Raw genomic sequence first — 20316 nt, 5'->3', positions numbered from 1 at the left:
TTAGATTAGGCCAATTGTCCTATACATATTTTTGACCTAGGGGTGGGATTGATTGTGAACTGGAAAGGGAAAATGCTTAGGAAGCTGAGTACGGCTGCATCGTCACTGATTTGTAGAATAATTTTGATTCGATACAGGATCCGATTCAATTTGATTGGAATCTGGAAAGTTTTGCCTCAGTCAGAAATATTACAAGTCTGATCATTTAACAGTATATATCCATAATTTCGTATCTATTAAAAGAAAGCTGACACATGTGAGACTTAATTAGAGATGTAAACAGTTGAGTTATGAAACCTGCAGCTGCAGAAGCCAGCGGAAAAAAAAGAGGCAAACACAGCGCGGACCCGACGACGCACCAAAATCTGACTCTGACGCGTCGGGTCCGCGCTCTGTGTTCACGTTTGTATGCAGAATCCGTAAACCTGCTCCCAGTTACTGTTTTAGCTGTTTGGTGTTTGACGACATGTTGTGAGGTTTAACCTGAGATGCTGGCGTTTCAGGCATAATAACGTTAATTTACAAATCGACACGGGATTTTAATGAATCAATATCACTTTATTCAATTTAGCATGGATTGTAATCAGAAAAGCGATAATCAAAACCCACCCCTAATCAAGAACTTGCAAAGTAAAAACATGATCAATGTAAGGTAGCCCTTTTGTTATTTACATTTAAAAAGAGGATTAGTGTTACTGTGCGCTGGCTGAGTCTGTTTCTTTTCTTAGAAATAGTTTCTCCTGCCCTGGAGAAAATCCACTTGCATGGAACAGAAGAGGCTGTGGAGTGCAGGAACTACACTGCAAGTTGGTAGATATGCAGGTATTCCTGGGTCCTGCAGACTATCACCTAAAAACAATAAACAAAATGATTTTCTAAACTGTAGCAATGTAATGTACGTATAGTGTCAAATACATTTTTGTAGTCTTCATTAGCTTTAATTCACATGGAAGTGTTCCTGAAGTCATATGCTGTAATGATATTTACATTATGAAAACATGATTTTGGACATTTCAAGTTTTTCACTTCGGCAGATAAAATGAATTGAGCAAAATCAACTCAAAATATTCCCACACGCCAGAACGTCCTCTCTTCCTCGCTGGCTCCATATCTGTCAGTGGAATGATCACCTCGTCGCTATCTGTCACCATCAACACACTCCACGAATCCCGTGGATGATTCACTTCCTTATATCTGTTTGAATCAGGTACCGAAGCAGTTACGTGCGTAATGAAGCTTCGGACGTCACTGGTCACGTGACTTTAGCCAAACGAAGCAAGCCTCGACACAGTGCTTCTGAACCAGTGTGTTGTTTTTTTCGACACACGCTCCGGAGCGTCAGCTTCAAGCGGGCCATCACTAACTAAAACGAAAGCAACGAGGAAGAGTGTCAGCCACCCACAACCTTGGCCCACGCACCTGGTTTAATCATCCACCTGCCACAGATCTGCCTGATTGCCTGAGCCACTATTTAACATGGTGGTTCAGTGGACTTCTTGGTTGGATTGTTGAGTAACTCTTGTCAGTACAGCCTGGTTCGCCTCTGGGTCCAGTGTGAAGTACTAGTCTGTTCTAACTGCGTTTCCTTGTCCTCCTGGACCCGTTCCTGTTTCCTGAGTCTGGCAGTGAGGTGTCGAAGAGGACTTGTAAGTGGAGAGTGAGGAGCGGATGTGTGTAGTGTGTTTTGGAGCCGTTCCCCTTCCATCCCTGGAAATCCCAGCCCTATACATTGCATACACTTTCACCTTTGAACCCAATGTGATTGTAAACAAACGTGACTTTCTGAATTCAGCTGGTCTGCGCCCGAGTAAGTTTCATTGTGAGATTATTAAAGTTTAAAATTGTTTAACAAGCAAATACACAATTAATATAATTAATTGTAACGATCTACTATAGTGGGAATAGTTTGTTGTTCAGCAGAACAGTGTCTGGTATGTTGGCTCATATACTTCTTTGCATTTCAAATAGAAGTTGGGCTGATTCTAACTTCAGGAAGTGTTGTTAATTATTCTTTTTGAATCATACTTATAGGGTTTATAGTAGGTCTTGTACTGGAAATATAAGAAAAAACATGTGATTTAGTCACATTTAATTTGTGTGTAAACAAAATTTTAAAAAGTTGGCACCAATTGTTTTCTTAATTTAGTAGAACTTGAAGAGTTTCTTCAGTGGGTAAACAATTAATATATCTCTCAGAAAATTCATGTTATTTGTAGTACTATGCACTTGCAATGAACAAGTTGTCCAACCTTAGTTTACTATGTTCTGGGAACCAGTTAGATGTTACAGTGTAGGGATTTTACCTTACAACATAAAGCACCTTGAGACAAATGTTGTTGTCATTTGATGCTATATAAATACAATTGAACCGACTTGAACAAAGACAAATATGCTACTACTACTTGTGAAAAAAGACCCTACTTCCTGTACCTGCTATATATAATCGTGGCTAAAGTGTTAGCAGCTCATTTTGAGATGGTTCTTCCTGGACTTCTCTCACAGGAACAAAACTGCTTCATTAAAGGGCTTCATCTGGTTTTCAGTGTTCACACACTGCTGTCCTGTCGGAATTAGTTGTTTCGCTAAAACCAGAGAAAGCATTTGATTGTGTTGAGTGGAATTATCTCTTTGTTGTGTTGAACAGTGTTGAATGAGGTTGTGGGAAGTGGTTTAGCTGTTTCTTTATGCACATGACCTTCTTCTATGTGCATCCCACCAATCGTGTCTCTTTTGTAGAGGTTCGTTTTTTTTTTTGTTTTTTTGCTCTGGCTTTAAGATTAATCTCGTCAAAAGCAAACGTGTTCCTGTTAATCCTCGAGCTCTAGCACTCAAACAAAATCATTTCCCTTTCAACCTTCAAACATTTCAAACTTCCCATCCATCCATTCGCTTCCGCTTATCCTTTTCAGGGTCGCGGGGGGCGCTGGAGCCCATCCCAGCTGTCATAGGGCGAGAGGCAGGGTACACCCTGGACAGGTCGCCAGTCTGTCGCAGGGCCAAACAACCATTCACACTCACATTCATTCGCACATTCACACCTAGTGACAATTTGGATTATCCAATTAGCCTATCCCCACAAGCTGCATGTCTTTGGACGGTGGGAGGAAGCCGGAGTACCCGGAGGGAACCCACGCAAACACGGGGAGAACATGCAAACTCCACACAGAAAGACCCCGGCCTGATGGTGGAATTGAACTCAGGACCTTCTTGCTGTGCAGCAACAGTGCTAACCACCGTGCTGCTTCCAACTTCCCGTTCTTTATTTTTCCAGTTTGGTTCCCTTAGTTGCCCAGATCAGAGTGTGTTGTATGGGACAGGTGATTATTTCCTGATAATTTACATTTACAATAATTTACCCAGCAGTGGGGAGTAGACTTCATCACAGTAGATGTCTTTCTGAAAGTGCTGTAACTAATTTAGATTCGAAGACTTTATTTATCCCCGAGGGGCAATTGAGAAGTTTAAGAATATAATCCACCCACTGTTATCATCTTCAATGCCATGTACCAACACAGAGCAGAACAGCTATCTGAACACTACTCCAACAGAGGTCGATCATCTTGTTAATAATTTTACCTCCTCACTACGTACGACTCTGGATACTGTAGCTCCTGTGAAAACTAAGGTCTCTAATCAGAAGTACCTGACTCCGTGGTATAATTCTCAAACACGTACCCTAAAGCAGATGACTCGTAAGCTGGAGAGGAAATGACGTGTCACAAATTTAGAGGATCATCATTTAGCCTGGAGAAATAGTTTGTTGCTTTATAAGAAAGACCTCTACAAAGCCAGAACATCGCCAACTGAACTGCACCAAAGAGCAGCTAGAATCATCCCTCGGACAGAACGGAACAACGCTCGATATTATGTTCTGTTGTGAATAAACATGAATTAATGAGGTTTATGTTTTTTACAAAATTCTTTTTAATTATTTTTTTAATGATTCAGTGATAATAGTTTGCATTGTTTCGCTGATGCACAAACTAACAGAAACGTGCAGGAGATTCTTCACAGCACTAACATCAATGGAATATATGAAGGACGTTTAAGGAAATGATATGAATACTCTGATCTGTCGCTGTGCCTCACACAGTGGAGAAGTACTGAATAGAATAGACTATAAATATCCTTTATTGTCCCTCATTGACAAAGTTCATGGTTAAAACAGCTGCTGGGAGGAAGAACCTGCGACTCTATGTGCACCGTAGATGCACCGTGGTACTTTCCCCACCTTCCCCAGACATGTATCCCATGATGCCACACAACACAACCACCTTAGGAGCCTGGAGCTGATGCCACGCTTCTTCCTGCAGATGTTTTCTCCATCCCTGATCTTCCTTCTTCAGCTCTCGGCTCCTACCTTATTTGATGTAATGGTTCTTTCTTCTCCTTTATTTTAGGGTTGATTCGGGGATTGTTATTGGAGAAACACCATACCTTCAAGAGGGCGCAGTGTTGTCCACACAGAACTTAATGTTGTTTGTGATGCTGTCAGTGTCCTCCCATGACGAGCACAGAGATCTCCCCAGACAGTGGAGCTGAAGCAGTCCCTCAGACCATCTCTGGTTTACCCACAGGCTCGAGATGAACCAGGCTGTGATCTGAGCCCCCCCAAAGTCTCTGGTGTGGTAGGTAATGTGTTGGGTGAAGGTGAGCAGAGTACAGGACTAAGAGATATAATTCAAATCGGCAGATTGGAAAAGGCCTGGGGATGCTGTGTTTGGAGTCTGCTGGTAACATAACATCGCAGCTGTTGCTGCATTTAGCAGAGGGTCGGACATACAAACAGCACGTGGTAGCACGTGGTTCCTGAGCACCTCCAAGGTGCTCAGGAACTTTTACTCGTGCACCATAGAGAGCATCCTGGCGGGAAACATCTTAACCTGGTTCGGGAACAGCACCATGCAGGACAGACGAGCTCTACAGAGGGTTGTGCGGTCAGCTGAGCGCACCATCCGCTCCGAGCTCCCTGACCTGCACTCAATCTACAGCAGGCGGTGCTGGACCAAGGCCAGGAAGATCGTGAAGGACCTCAGCCATCCCAACAACAGACTGTTCTCTCTGTTGAGGTCAGGAAAGCGATTCCGCTCCCTGAAGACCAACACAGAGAGACTGAGGAGGAGCTTCTTCCCGCAGGCGATACGGTCTCTCAATCACACCACCACACAGTACTGATCCACACATACAGTTCTTACACACACTGGACTTTCTGGACTTTGGTTTTGCACAACACTGGTCACTATATTCTTCATTTCCGGTTAATACTTGTACAGCTGCTGTTATTGTGTATATATATATTTAGATTTAGATTTCTTCATACATTCTTATATAGTTCTATATTGTGTATTTTGTTGTACAGTTATTTTATTTTCAACTTTAATTTATATATTTATCTTTATCTTATTCTTCCCAGTTAAATTTACCCTTCATTCTAATTTGTGTTGTACAGTTATTTCATTTTTAACCTTAATTTATATTTTATTCCTTCCTAGTTAAATTTACCCTTTTTAATTTTCATATTTATTTCCTATCTTATTCATAGCCTTTTCCTTTTTTGTTTTCTTTAGGTCACGAGCAGTTGTCCAAGCATTTCACTACATATCGTACTGTGTATGACTGTGTACGTGACAAATAAAATTTGAATTTTTAATACGGCCTCACTCTAACAGCTAGCAGCTCAGTGACGGGTCTGTCCCTTCTCCTTCGGTTTGCTGACGCAGGATCTGCGACTCTTCCTCCTCAGCTCACAGGGAACATCAGACCACTCACTGACATGCAGCACCACAGAGCTACGGAGACCGAACGGCACATCCCTGGTGTAAGTAACAGGAGCGTGGCTGCTCACAGTCTCCAAGCACAAGAACTATTAAAAAAAACCTACGTTGTCCACAAAAAGATCTGCTCCTTGTGTGTGAACGCAAACCGGAAGAAACAGAAACACACAGAACGTCAATGCCACTTGTTCCAAGTTTTCGAGTTTCATGTAGTGTTTAGTCTTCCCGGGCGATCGTGGCTCAAAAGTTGGGAGTTTGTCCTGTAATGGTAAATGGCCTGCATTTGTATAGCGCTTTTCTAGTCCCTAAGGACCCCAAAGCGCTTTACACTACATTCAGTCATTCACCCATTCACACACACATTCACACACTGGTGATAGCAAGCTACATTGTAGCCACAGCTGCCCTGGGGCGCACTGACAGAGGCGAGGCTGCCGGACACTGGCGCCACCGGGCCCTCTGACCACCACCAGTAGGCAAACATGGGGTTAGTATCTTGCCCAAGGATATTTGGCATCCAGGAGGCAGCCTGGGATCGAACCACCGATCTTCTGATTAGTGGCTGACCTGCCCTGCCACCTGAGCTACAGCCACCCCGGAAGGTTGCCGGTTCGAGCCCTGGCTTGGACAGTCTTGGTCGTTGTGTCCTTGGGCAAGACACTTCACCCGTTGCCTACTGGTGGTGGTCAGAGGGCCCGGCGGCGCCAGTGTCCGGCAGCCTCGCCTCTGTCAGTGCGCCCCAGGGTGGCTGTAGTGACTGCCATCACCAGTGTGTGAATGTGTGTGTGAATGGGTGGATGACTGGATATGTAAAGTGCTTTGGGGTCCTTAGGGACTAATAAAGCGCTATACAAATACAGGCCATTTACAGTTTACCATTCCCAGTTTAGGGTTTGTTAGCTCTGTGTAGTCGCTCTTTGCTTTTGTTTATTCTTCAGTTCCACCATAATAAAGGTGTCTGCATTTGGGTCTTCATTTTCATCTCCACATGATCTGCCTTTGTAAATCGTGACAGTCATAAAAACTGAGTACTGAGTAGGAGCTGCTCCCTCAAATCCGAGGACTTCATCCTCCATTGGAAAAGGGTGGAGCGCTCAGTCCAGGTCATGGACAAGTTGCTGCCTAAAGTGGAGGAGTTTAAGTACCTCAGGGTCTTGTTCACGAGTGAGGGGAAGGAAGAGCAAGAGATAAAGAGTAACTCTTGATTTACCTGTCATTCTACGTCCCTACCCTCACCTATAGTCTAGGTCAGGGGTCTGCAACCTTTAACACCCAAAGAGCCATTTGGACCCGGTTTCCACGCAAAAGAAAACACTGGGAGCCGCAAATACTTTTTTAAATCTAAAATGAAGATAACACTGTATACGTTGTTTTTTTTTACCTTTATGCTTTGTGTGAACAACTAAAGTAAGTAAAGTTTATTTATTAAGCGCTTTTCACAGACAGGCAGTCACAGAGCGCTGTACACAAATATTAAAATAAACAATAGACATACACAATGTAAAAGATCAAATGTAAATAATGTAAAGATTATAAAATGCGTAGATCAACAAAAGGCTTGTTTGAACAGAAAAGTTTTGAACTGCTTTTTAAAAGAATCCACAGAGCAACTAAGGTGTGTTGTTTATGAACTCCATGAAGTGCTACAGAGAAAAGTACATTTATGTAATTAACACATTTTGAACTCTTAAAGAAATATAACAAAAGGAAAGACGCTGAACTAAAATGATCCGGCAAACAAAAACTGTTGTGAGCCTCCACCCTTGTATCGCCTTTGGGCTTTTGGAGCCTTGACCTGACTTTTAAAAAGTAATTGGAAAAAAGCACTATGCTGCTAAAAATGAAAAATAGATATTTACAAAATTCTGCCTAAATATGTATATTACCTGGTTAATGTGTGTGGCGGGGCGTCGTCTGCAGTGCTGCTGCATGGGAAGCGGACGCACCTGAGCGGCACCCGGAATCACGCCTCGCCGCCTTAAAGTCTGTGCTCTCTCTGCTGTTGAAGAGCTACAGCCGGCTGTATGCGTACAGCAACCGCGTGTGAAAAGTGGTCAATAAAGAGATGCTGAAAAACGTGTTCATGCAAACATCGTCGGGTCTGCCGTCGTATGTTTACAATGGGACTTCTGCCCCTGAACCTCTGCGCACAGCGTCTGCAGATCGGGGCTTTCATCTTTACGTAGGACTGTCGTGTGAGGCGTAAGTGGTGTTTGTTTTTAACATAGTTCACGGTGGAGAACAGCTGCCGACATAATGTGGATCCGAAGATCCATAACTGGCCTACCTGGGGTTGAAAGTCTCGATAAATGCACGGCGTTTCGGCGGGTACACCGGCTTCCACGAGTGTGACGCTTATTTTGAGCAATGAAAAAATAAAGATATAATTTTATTTTTATATTTCAATATAACAATAATCTTCCAATTTAGAACTACAAGTTAAAAAAAGAACTAAACACAAATAAAATACACTTCAGCAAAATACTTCTAATTTATTTTCCCAAACCACCCGGAGCTGCAAAATAAAGACTAAAGAGCCGCATGCGGCTCGCCGACCCCTGGTCTAGGTAGTGCCCAAAAGAATGAGTTTACGGATACAAGCAGCAGAAATCAGCTTTCTCTGAAGGGTGGCTGGCCTCTTCTGTGGAGATAGGTTGGGCCGCTATTCCTCTGGATCGAAAGTGGCCAGTTGAGAAGGTTGGTTGCACCTGGGTGCCTCCTGGGAGGTGTTTCGAAATGAGGCCCCAGGGCAGATCCAGGATATGCTAGAGAGATGAAATCTCTCAGCTGGCCTGGGAACACCGCACTGACACATACAGCCAATCGGATCCTATCCACATATGAATTACTTTTATAATACATATAACATGGCAATGGGCCCAAACTCCAGATTTACACAGTCAAGGACTCTCTTCCATAAAGGCAGTACCATTAACTTAGCTATGAACTTAGCAATGATGTTAAACTGCAGCAGCTCAGCTGTAAAAATGGGAATATCTGATCTTACACCCAACACTGTGCATCACACACACATTACGGCACGTGTGTTTTCAGCATGTCAGAGGTAAACGGCTCACTATCAGAGCTCCAGGTAACAGGCTCTGAGACGAGTTCCTGGGAGAGGAGGCAGCTTTTGGGGGCAGACGGGCTCCACCTCAACACCTGGGGACGCCGTTTGCTGTCCGCCAATTTGGCATTTGGCGTACAGCACTCCCGCACACGGCCCTGTCATTACCCCAAACCGACATTACCTGCTGATCTGTCCGCCACTGACTGATGTCCCTCTGGTCCCAGCTCCTATATTTGTTCCACTTTTAACAGTAATACACAAAACTCTGGACTCGGACCTCTCTCCCACAGTCAACACAATACCCATCATAATCACAAACAGAGAGCAACAGAATCATCATAAATCCAGTAACTCCAAAAACATTAATAACCTCCGGCCTCTTCAAAGATGTCAACATCCATTGAACTCTACTGTCAAAAATCCACCAGTCTCAGTCAGTATGGCACTTTTAAATGTCCGCTCTCTGTTGAACAAGTCTTTTATTATTAATGATTTAAGTTTAGATAATAAACTTGATTGTTTATTTTTAACTGAAACGGCTGGGCTCGGATGCACTAGTTGTTCTCACTGAGGCCTCCCCACCAAATTTTAATTTCTCTTTTTCTATTAGAAGTGGTGAGAGAGGTGGTGGGACTGCATCTTTAGCCAACAACACACTCACCTCCAAACACATTTTATTTGATCATTTTACCACTTTTGAATTCCATGCTATTGTTTTTAGCAGCCCTCCAGTTTTATCTGTCACAGTTTACAGACCACCTAAAGACAGCGCTGCTTTTATCAAGGAATTCTCTGAATTTTTAACAAACATACACTCAAAATATAACATGATAATTCTAACCGGTGATTTTAACCTGCACATAGATAATCCTTCTGACCCTGCATCAAAAGAATTCTAAAACATTCTTCACTGTTTGGATTTTACCCAGCACGTCACGCAGCAACAACAGAGGAGCAACACGTCATGCAGCAACACACTCTGGACCTGGTCATCACCCATGGGCTGTCCACCAGGGTGTCCTCTGTTGTTGACTTGGCTGTCTCTGACCACTACTGTGTGTTTTTTAACATCACCGGTTTTATTCAGCGGAAGACCTCAGTGCGAACTGTGAGGAGGCGCTATCTAACCTCTGAAGTGGCTGCAAGTTTAAGTTTCAAGAAATTCATACTTCACCAAAATAATCAGTGATAACAAAAATAATCCCAAGGTCCTCTTTTCCACCATAGATCAATTATTTAACCCTGATTTTAACAGCTCCCAAAGAACCCCACAGACTCGCTCTGTGAGCAGTTTGCAGACCACTTCAGGGGAAAAGTCAGCACCATCAGATCTGATATTTTATCTTCTCACGATATGATTGTAAACACATCTGAGGGCTCGATTGTACCTGAGGAGACACTGGACAGCTTTGTCCTGGTTAATGCTGAGAACCTTCAGAAAGTTTTCTCCACAGTGAGACCCACCACATGTCTTTTAGATCCAATCCCTTCTTCACTCTTTAAAACACTTTACTTTTTTTAAAAAACTATATTTTTTGAGGTTGAGCTTTTATACATGATGAATTGCTCTCTTCAGTTGGGTGTCTTCCCTGCTGCCTTTAAAACGGCGGTGGTGAGGCCCCTTCTGAAGAAGAGCAATTTGGATTGTAATGATTTTAATACAGACCTGTATCCAACTTACCATTTTTAAGTAAAATCTTAGAATAACGTGTTTTTACTCAGATTACTGATTTTCTCAATGATAGACAGATCCTGGAGATATTCCAGTCTGGATTTAGGGTGAACCACAGCACAGAGACGGCTCTCCTAAAGGTTCTAAATGATCTTAGATGTAACTGGGACTCCCAAAAGCTCTCAGTCCTGGTGCTACTGGATCTAAGCGCAGCCTTTGATACAGTAGACCACGCTATTCTTTTAAACAGACTGAAACACATGGTGGGCCTCTCTGGTGCTGTACACAACTGGTTCACTTCCTGTCTCTCAGACAGAACTTTTATAGTGAGTATGGATACATGCTCCTCTAAGATCCATAGAATGACATGTGGTGTGCCTCAAGGGTCGGTTCTAGGCCCTGTACTTTTTAATTTGTATATGCTCCCTCTCGGCAGTGTCATCAGGAGGCATGGAGTGAACTTCCACAGTTACGCTGATGACACGCAGCTGTACATCTCCGTGTCTCCTGATGACACCAGACCAATGGATGCTCTTTTTAACTGTATTCTAGATATAAGATCTTGGATGGCAGAAAACGTTTTACAGCTTAACCAGGACAAAACTGAAGTTTTAATCATCGGTCCTGAGGCTCAGAGAGAGAAACTCTTGTCTAAATTACAGGCATTTTCACTATGTCCTTCGCTACAAGTGAAAAACCTGGGTGTTATTTTTGACTCTGAGCTTGGTTTTATCCCACATATTAAGCATGTAACCAAAATTGGATTTTTTCATTTTAAAAATATAGCCAGAGTCCGCCCTATTCTCTCTCGGGCCAACACGGAGATGCTGATGCATGCTTTTATTACCAGTCGCATTGATTACTGCCCTGCTCTCTGGTCTCCCCAAAAATAATATTTCACCTTTACAACTTTTACAAAACTCTGCAGCTCGTGTGCTGACGAAGATCAGAGGGCGGGCCCACATTACACCGGTTTTAGAATCGCTGCACTGGCTCCCCGTGTGTTTCAGGATCGATTTTAAAGTTCTTTTATTGGTTTTTAAATGTCTTAATGGTCTTGGGCCTTCTTATCTCTCAGATCTGCTTTTACCATACGAACCCTCGCGGACCCTGAGGTCCTCTGGTACTGGCCTTTTGATTGTTCCCAAAGTCAGGACACATACTCACGGAGAGGCAGCTTTTCAGTGGTATGGTCCTCGTCTGTGGAACAGCCTGCCGGAGGAGCTCAGGGCCGCAGAGAACATACATGTTTTTAAGAACAGGCTCAAAACCACCTTTTTAATTTAGCTTTCACCTAACGTTTATTTATTTTATGCTTATTTATTCTATCCTGTTATTCTATTTATTAATTTAGGCTTTACCTAATATTTATTGATTTTATTCTTATTCATTTTTTATCTTCTTACTCTATTTATATTTATATTGAACCCCATTCTTATTTATTTTATCTTTTTATTCTGTATATACTCATATTGGGTCATAGCTCCAGTGTTTCCTCGGAGGGCGCTCTCTGCACCGGGGCTGTGATCGACCGTGGCTGCTGGGGCTCTGGGGGTCCTCTCAGCCTGGCTGGGGGGGCTTCTTTGTCTCCCTCCTGCTGTGTGCCCGGCCTGGAGGCTGCGGTCTGTGACCGGCTCCCGGTGCAGATGGCTCCCTGTGATACTGTTTCCTCACCTGGCTCATGTGTGCCCAGCCCAAGTTTACTCTTTAAGTGTGCGTGTGTGTGTGTGCGTGGGGTGGGGGTGGGGGGGTATGTATCCATGATCGTTTATGTTAATGAGAGTGTGGGGAGTGAGTTGGAGGGCACGGTAGGGTGGGCTGCTTTTAACCATGTAATTCATTTTGTGCTACATTGCTGTATGAAAAGTGCTTTATAAATAAAGATTGATTGATTGATTGATTGATTGATTGATTGATTGATTGATTGATTGATTGATTGATTGATTGATTGATTGATTGCCTGCTCTTCTTCCTCTGCTCTTCTTTTTGGCCCTAAACACAGATGAAGTCACCTGGACACCAAAGGTCAGGAAGAACAAATGTAATCCTTCTCTTCTCCTTTTGTTTATATGTAGAAAAAGGAAAAACTTAATAAAAAGTAGATCCAAAAACGGAAGAAAACTCTGATCCACATATGAACATTACCTGATGCTGCTGAAGTGATGCAGTGCACCGACAGCGTGTTCGTGTCGTCGGGTGAACGATCCACGCTCTGTACATTTATATTTTAAAAAGTTGATTCAGGATTTAATGAATCGGTATTGCGTTATTCAAACTAAATTCAATTTGAATCGGGAAATCGATTTTTTAAACCCACCCCTAGTTTGGTCACACAGGAGGAGCCTCACTCACATGTCCACTTTCCCATCAGGACATGTAGTAACACTGAGGAGGAGTCACAGTGGGAGTCACTCAGTCTGAACTTTGACCTTCAGGTCGCTCCTGTTTCTGAAATCTGGAAGAAGCGAGGAATGAAAGACACGTTTGGTGATCTCCACACCACGAGGTGGCGGTAAACCCCTCCGCTTCTGCCAACACCAAAGAAGAAGGAGGAGCAGGGGGAGAAGAGGAGGAAGGGGTCGCGGTGCGCGCTCAGTCGACGGAAGATGGCGGACACAGAAGGTGAGCATGAGGCTCGTCTCTTCCAAACTTTCAGCTTTTAGTTTTAATCAGAATCAAATTCACGTAAGAGACTGGACAGAACCAGAACCTCGGCGCCTGCGCACATCCGCTCGCTACGCGCAGCCTCTTCGACTGAGCAGAACTGCGTTTAAAAAGCAGAAAACACGTTTTCCAGAAAAAAACGCCTTTTGATCGTGAATGTTCTGAGTCTGTTTGTTGGGTTTAAGGTTAGGATGATCTGGGGACCGGTTCGAGCTCAGGTACACGTGACAGTGTGTGTCTGCGTGTGTGCAAGCCGCGTGTGTGCAGCACGTGTGCAACCGCAAACTGACTTTAACTGTTCAGGTGGATCGTGTGTTGGTAGGATCTGATCAGTGAGCTGGATCGGATCAATCCGCGGATTTTAATCGATCTGCAGGTTTGGTTGAGCTGCTGGGAGGTCTCGGTGCCGACTGAGCTGGGTTTGAATCACTTTCAGTCAGTCTCTGCTGGGATCGATCACTAATTGATTATTACGATCGGGTCCAGTTCACTGCATCGATCTGCGGCCGCGTTAAACATCTTGATTATTAATCGCCTGATTACTGATAAGTTGAGCAATTGAGCAAGGCCTGTTAGCTCGGTGTATTAGCCACTTCATGCTAACAACCACGTGTGGCAGGGAGGCCACGTGGTTGTGCAGCTGCGCACGAGGGAGAGAAGAATGAGCCGATTTAACCTGTGAAATAATTACAGTTCGTGTCGTCACCATTTTGGCACCAGATTTTTTTTCCCCACCTTTTGTGTTAGATCATCTTAAAGCAGGTCAAAGACAGAAGTCTGCCTGCAGACTGAGCATGCTCATTGTCACCCTGATGTCAGGTTTGTTGGTTTTTCAGCAACGTCAGTGAAGAAGAAGAAGAAAGTGAAGAGAGTCAGTGAAGAAGATCTTGGGGTGAGTCAGAAGGTCAGAGGTCGCCAATTCAGCGCCTGGCACTGTGAAGTGTGTGAACAAACTTCTTGTTTTTGTTGTTCAGGAAGTCCAGCAGAGCGGGGACTTCTTCATCCGCCCAGAGTCCAAAGTCGCCTCATTGGACACGTCGCAATGGCCACTGCTGCTAAAGGTAGGTCACCTGAGTCTGCCTGTTATTGTCACCATACTACTTCCTGTCAAGTGATGGTCATGTGATGTGATGAGCCTGTTTATCCATTCGCTGAGTGCTGCCTTTGAGTCGCAGTCGGTGCTTCTGCTCCCGTTCTGGGGGCGGAGCCTCTCGGTTGGGGTCCTGGCAGCGTCCCGGCGTTCTGCCGGACGACAGACAGAACCTCGCCAAGAGAACGGTGCAACTCGACCGCTGCCAAGACGACTTTCTGTTCTGATCATATGACACTGCAACCCATATCCAAGAGCCTGACAGTGTGCTGTGTTGCTCTTCAAACAGGAAGTGACGTTCTGTGTGTGTTTTTTATCTGCAGAACTTTGATAAGCTGAATATCCGGACGGCGCACTACACGCCGTTACCGAGCGGCAGCAACCCACTGAAGAGGAACATCCACGACTATGTCAGGTACCGCCCCGCCGACACACCTCACCAATACGCCATCCCAGCGCCCCTCTGATTCTACTTGCTGTTTCCTGTCAGGTCAGGCTTCATTAACCTTGACAAACCAGCAAACCCATCATCCCACGAGGTCGTGGCGTGGATCCGGCGGATCCTTCGAGTCGAGAAGACGGGTCACAGCGGCACGCTTGACCCGAAGGTCACGGGCTGCCTGATCGTCTGCATCGACCGAGCCACCCGGTTGGTCAAGTCCCAACAAAGCGCAGGTAATGATTACCACTTCCTGTTCCTGTTGGAGGTGATCATTGTGCCACACAGAAGATTGGTTCACGTGTGGCAGGTCACACCTTTGCAGCGATCAATTGCTGTGACCAGTTTATGATCAGCTGACAGGAAGTGGTTCACCTCTGTAGTCCGGCTCGCCGTCTTTGCCCCTCGCCAAGGCGTGGGCCCAGTAAACTGCTGCCGCCTCACTGCTCTCTGTGTTTATTGCAGGTAAAGAGTACGTGGGAATAGTTCGGCTGCACAACGCCATCGAGAGCGAGCACGTTCTGGCCCGGGTAAGACTTCCTGCCGCCAAGCGCTCGCTCATCGATCTGCTCGAGTATTGATTGGCGTGCTTATCGATCATAAGAAAGCTCCTTTTTGATTAAAAACATCCTAATACAGTTTTCCTGAAGCTCTTATTGGCTGGCTGCCAGTCATGTGACCTCCACTGACTGGGATTATATCTGCAGGGGCTGGAGACGCTGACGGGCGCTCTGTTCCAGCGGCCGCCACTGATCGCCGCCGTCAAACGTCAGCTGAGAGTTCGAACGATTTACGAGAGCAAACTCATTGAGTACGACCCCGAGAGGAGGCTTGGTGAGCGAGACGATCATTTGGCGTTTAATCGCTTCACCTGTGTGGGGGCGCAGTGATGTCACAGGTCACGTCTTTCCTGCAGGTATATTCTGGGTGAGCTGTGAGGCGGGGACATACATTCGCACGCTGTGCGTCCACCTGGGGCTGATGCTCGGCGTTGGAGGCCAGATGCAGGAACTGAGGAGGGTCCGGTCAGGGGTCCTGGGAGAGAAGGTGAGCGTCACTTCCTGTGTGATGTCACTGTGGTTTCAAAGTGTTGAGTCCAGGCCCGCTGCTCAGTGCAGGTCTGTCAATTGAACTTTGACACAGAGACGGCGATGGAGAGGTGGTGGACATGGCGTGTCCAAACCCCGAACCCGAGTATCGCCGACATGACATCGCAGCACTTAATGATGACATCACTCACCGGATCTCTGTTTCAGGACAATTTGGTGACGATGCACGACGTGCTGGACGCTCAGTGGCAGTTCGACCACAACAAAGACGAGTCGTACCTGCGCCGAGTCATCTTCCCGCTTGAGAAGCTGCTTGTGTCACACAAACGCCTCGTGATGAAGGACAGCGCCGTGAGTCTTCCTTGCCATCCTCCCAGTTTAGAAAACAACTGTGAATGTTAAAGTGGAGGTCACCTGTTTGGTGAAAGTCAGGCAGATGCTCGCCGTATTTCACCTGTTTGTCAGCGAGATTAACAGTCATTGATGAGCTGCTGAATTTTACCTGCACAGGTGACACTGAAAACATCTGTCTGCAGGTGAACGCCATCTGTTACGGAGCCAAGATCATGCTGCCAGGTGTGCTCAGGTATGAAGACGGCATCGAGGTGAACCAGGATATCGTTGTCATAACAACAAAGGGCGAGGCCATCTGCACAGGTGAGTTAGTGTGTGATGCCGTCACGTCCTGGTCAGGTGAAGCCACGTGATGAGTTGAGTAGCTGCAGCAGCTTTCGGGCCGTGATGACTTGCTATCTATCACCCATAACTGATGGCTCCGCCTCTGCTCGATCGAGGTTATCAATTAGCGATGGGGTCATTGACCAGTTTGTTTTTGTGCAGCGGTGGCGCTGATGACCACAGCAGTGATATCCACATGTGACCATGGCGTGGTGGCAAAGATCAAGAGGGTGATCATGGAGAGGGACACGTATCCCCGCAAATGGGGCCTGGGACCAAAGGTGCGCCTGACAACACTGATCAGCTGTGAGCGAATAACCCGATCGAGTGTTTAACGAGTTTTTGTTAATCAGGCGAGTCATAAGAAGATGCTGATTCAGAAGGGACTGCTCGACAAACACGGCAAGCCCAATGGCAGCACGCCGGCCGACTGGAAGGACCAGTACGTCGACTACAGGTACGTGCAGGGGTGGGGTCCAAGTGGAGGACAGGTGCACGTTTCTTATTCGGACACAGTAAGAACACCTGAAGATGATTCTGTAGCGTGAGGTAAAGTCGGGCAGGTGAAGCAGACAGTTATCCCTCGCCGAGCTGGCGTGCTCTCCGAGGGAGTCAGTCTGCGACAGCAATGTTCGGGTCTGGGCTCCTTCACTCAGCTTCCTGCTGATCTGCAGCTCGCCTGAGAACAGTCATGTGACAATGTCCACCCCAGCTGTCACTCTTCTGAGTTCAGCAGGAAGTGTTTAAGGTTTTGGTTTGTTTGTTTTTAAACAGTGTCTCCCAGGCGACCGGGGAGTCGGGCGATGCTTCAACAAAGGTAAACTCGAACAGTAATCACTCAAATCAGGTGTAGTCTGAGCTGATGCTGACCTTTGAGCTCTGATCTGCAGAGGAAGCGGGAGGTGACGGAGAGTGAAGGTGAAACGCCACCCAGCACACCGTCTGCAGAGGAGGCAAAGAAAGAGAAGAAAAAGAAGAAAAAGGAGAAGAGGCTGAAGCTGGCAGAGGCGGAGGCGGAGGACACGGGCCCAGAAGCACAGGTGAGTGCGTCTGTGACGTAACTGTGCAGCAGGAAAAAACTCTTAAACGACTGCACAGAGGCTTGTCTGCATTTTTCAACAGTGTGCGTGTGACTCGTGTTTTCATCATGGCTTCTTCCTGCAGGTTGTGGAGAGCGCAAAGAAAAAGAAGAAGAAGAAGAAACAAAAGGAAGGTGACACAGAGTAAGGAGTCTCAGGTGAACGGGTGGCGAGACCCGGCCCACGTCAACCCTGAGTGCAGATGGTTGTGGGAGTTCTGCATGCAAGCAGAACATAACGTTATTTTGTAAAAATATTTTTTTAAACTGTAAATACCTGTTTGTACTTTTAAGATTAAATGTTTTTTGTTCTGAAACTGAGCTTGAGCTTTTTGTTTGTTTGGTTTGTTTTTTGAAAATTTGACCTCGGACCAGAAATAAAAGCTTTATCATATACTTGTATATGTCATTATGTGACTTCAGGACACAGTTGAGAAAATTGTAGCTGGTCTGGTTGTAATCTCATTACATTTCCTCCTGAAATGCAACAACTATGGTAGAGGAGGGGGTGTGGCAGCAACTTTCCACTTTAGCTTATTAATCAAGACATGTTTAGATTCATTTGAAAGCCTGACTGAGCTTTTTCCACCTGAGCTCAGAAACCAGTCCTGTTATCATCCAACTGGCCCTTAGTCAGAGTTTAATTCCTCAGACCTTTTTAATCTGATTTAGTGTTAGTCCCAAATAAATAATTACAGTGCCTGACGGTCAGTGCTCCGTTAAGCTGAGCAGTCCTTTAATTAATAATGACTTTCTTCAAAAGTAAAATTTTTACCCTTAGAAAAAAAATATTTGAAGAGTTTCAGTCAGGTTTCAGAGCTCATCACAGCACAGAAACAGCTTTAGTGAAGGTTACAAATGATCTTATGGCCTCTGACAGTGGACTCATCTCTGTGCTTGTCCTGCTAGACCTCAGTGCAGCATTCGATACTGTCGACTAGCAGTGGGTTTTGTTTATCGATTAAAATCTATTCTAGCTTGGATAATGTGATATCGATTCATTAAAATCCTGAATCGATTTTTAAATTTATTTTTCCTGAAACGCCAGAATCTCAGGTTAAATCTCACAGAATTTCAACAACCACCAAACATTTAAAACAGTAAATGAGAGCAGTAACACGCTTCTGCACAGAGACGTAAACACAAAGCGCCGACGGATCAGAATCGGTGAGATGTAGTCTTTCTCACCGACAACACGGTTGGGGCTGAAAGCTGACAGCTCGCTGATTCTGATGTTTTGGCGCTGGAATATAACAGGGGAAAATAACAGGGCTGGACTGGGACAAAATATCGGCATTTTGACTAGTGACCGGCCCACCATGGTATTATAGGAAAAGTCCTAAATCCTTTAAAGCCTTTATAATAAGCTTAAACCTACACCACCTTCCCTATTCTGGTATTCTGAACAGTAACACCTAATTTATAATTACATATACCTATAACTAAAAGGGTTGCCAACTCCCAGCAAAGAAAAAAAGTAGGGAACCACTCCCCCACCCTCTGCCTCAAGATGCTTAACTAACAAAACCGATTTAAATTTAATGCACGTATACAACAAATGCACATAAATCTATTATTTTTCTCCAGTAATTAAATAGATTCAACATCTTTCTTCAACAGAATTGCAGACTGCACAGATGGTACCTTAACAAAGTAAAGAAAACTATAACCTACTAGGGTATATACTAACTAGACTTGATATTTACTGAATACAATAATGGATTTTTATACATTTGACATCAGATGAAAACGTTGGTTGAAAGATTCAGATAATTATTTGTTAAAAGTGAGACATTTTAAATGAGAACAAGAAAGAAAAGTATTTCTTTGTGCCCCCCTCCTCTCCCTGTTAATGCCCTACCTGCCCCCCTGGCAACTAGGGCTGCCACGATTAGTCGACTAGTCACGATTACGTCGACTATCAAAATCGTCGACGACTAATTTAATAGTCGACGCGTCGTTTGAAGCTTTGTAAGATCCCAAAAGACGCAGGAATAAGTAGTAGGATTTAAGAGTGTAATAACGGACTGAAACAGAAGATGGCAGCACTGCATGTACAAGGATGCCAGCTGCCATTAAACCCCGAAGAAGAAGGCTGTGTCCCAGAATTCATAGCGCGGCCCTGCTCAGTTTCCAACAATGGCGGCAGCTAGTTAGTTTTAATGTTACTCTTATTATTCTTTCTGGGTCACAAAATAAACGTTTAACATATTTTCAGGGAAAATGTGTAAACCTCAAATATCTGCTCAGTTTATCAGGACACCACATATTTTCAAAAGCGCTCCGACGTTTTCGGAGACGTCTGTTACCCACTAGCTCGATAGCGAGCCGGGGGCAAGGCTCACTAGAGCCGTGAGAACACCGGACTCCCGGCTTCAAACCCACCGCTGTCTTTCGCTACTCAGGTTAAACATGATATATAAGTCACTTAGATAACTTAAAAATGTTATTGTTTGGCTTTTTTCACTGTTTTATTTGTTCCTGAGTAAATCGGTTTGGCTGAGATTAAAGTTATAGTTTTTACACAGCTGAATAAATGTCAAGCAGACAGCTGATTATCAGAAGTGTGAGACGGTCGAGAGTTTACTCCGGTGTCCTGTTATATTTTAGATACCAAGGAGCAGACGGCTGAGTTTATTAAACTCCATCGAAACAATCTGCAAATGTCATTAAAATTTAATAAACTATCATCTTGTCTTTATTTTTAGTTAGCACAGACCTTAAACACTTAAAGCTGTAAGCTAATGATAGCTATATAAGAGCAGATGCTGCTGGTGCAATAAGCTGTACGTTTTACGTTCA

The 20316-nt window shown here is 44.7% G+C and overlaps 1 protein-coding gene, 1 long non-coding RNA gene and 1 other non-coding gene across 3 annotated transcripts; all 3 read left to right on the top strand.

Annotated features, from left to right (window-relative positions):
* Window positions 1-462: 462 nt before the first annotated feature.
* Window positions 463-5650, top strand: LOC145422470 (uncharacterized). The gene is made up of 2 exons (XR_013903758.1): window positions 463-1807; window positions 4401-5650. It is a non-coding gene; the product is annotated as an uncharacterized LOC145422470 (long non-coding RNA).
* A 7386-nt stretch (window positions 5651-13036) lies between these two features.
* On the top strand, window positions 13037-17831 carry dkc1 (dyskeratosis congenita 1, dyskerin). Its single transcript, XM_026152641.2, has 15 exons — window positions 13037-13138; window positions 14017-14072; window positions 14155-14241; window positions 14594-14685; window positions 14761-14945; window positions 15175-15239; window positions 15417-15543; window positions 15626-15756; window positions 15966-16109; window positions 16295-16415; window positions 16599-16717; window positions 16790-16893; window positions 17211-17253; window positions 17327-17476; window positions 17601-17831. Exons 1-15 carry the CDS (start codon window positions 13123-13125, stop codon window positions 17661-17663), a joined length of 1503 nt encoding a protein of 500 aa, XP_026008426.1. The 5' UTR covers window positions 13037-13122; the 3' UTR covers window positions 17664-17831.
* LOC113012784 (small nucleolar RNA SNORD83) lies at window positions 16457-16533 on the top strand. The gene has a single exon (XR_003270749.1). It is a non-coding gene; the product is annotated as a small nucleolar RNA SNORD83 (small nucleolar RNA).
* Window positions 17832-20316: the final 2485 nt, after the last annotated feature.

Source organism: Astatotilapia calliptera, chromosome 19 (genome assembly GCF_964374335.1).
Source record: "Astatotilapia calliptera chromosome 19, fAstCal68.1, whole genome shotgun sequence".
Taxonomy (NCBI): Eukaryota; Metazoa; Chordata; class Actinopteri; order Cichliformes; family Cichlidae; genus Astatotilapia; species Astatotilapia calliptera.
The sequence above is the reverse complement of the archived record's forward strand: the minus strand, read 5'-3'. Positions and strand labels throughout refer to the sequence as shown.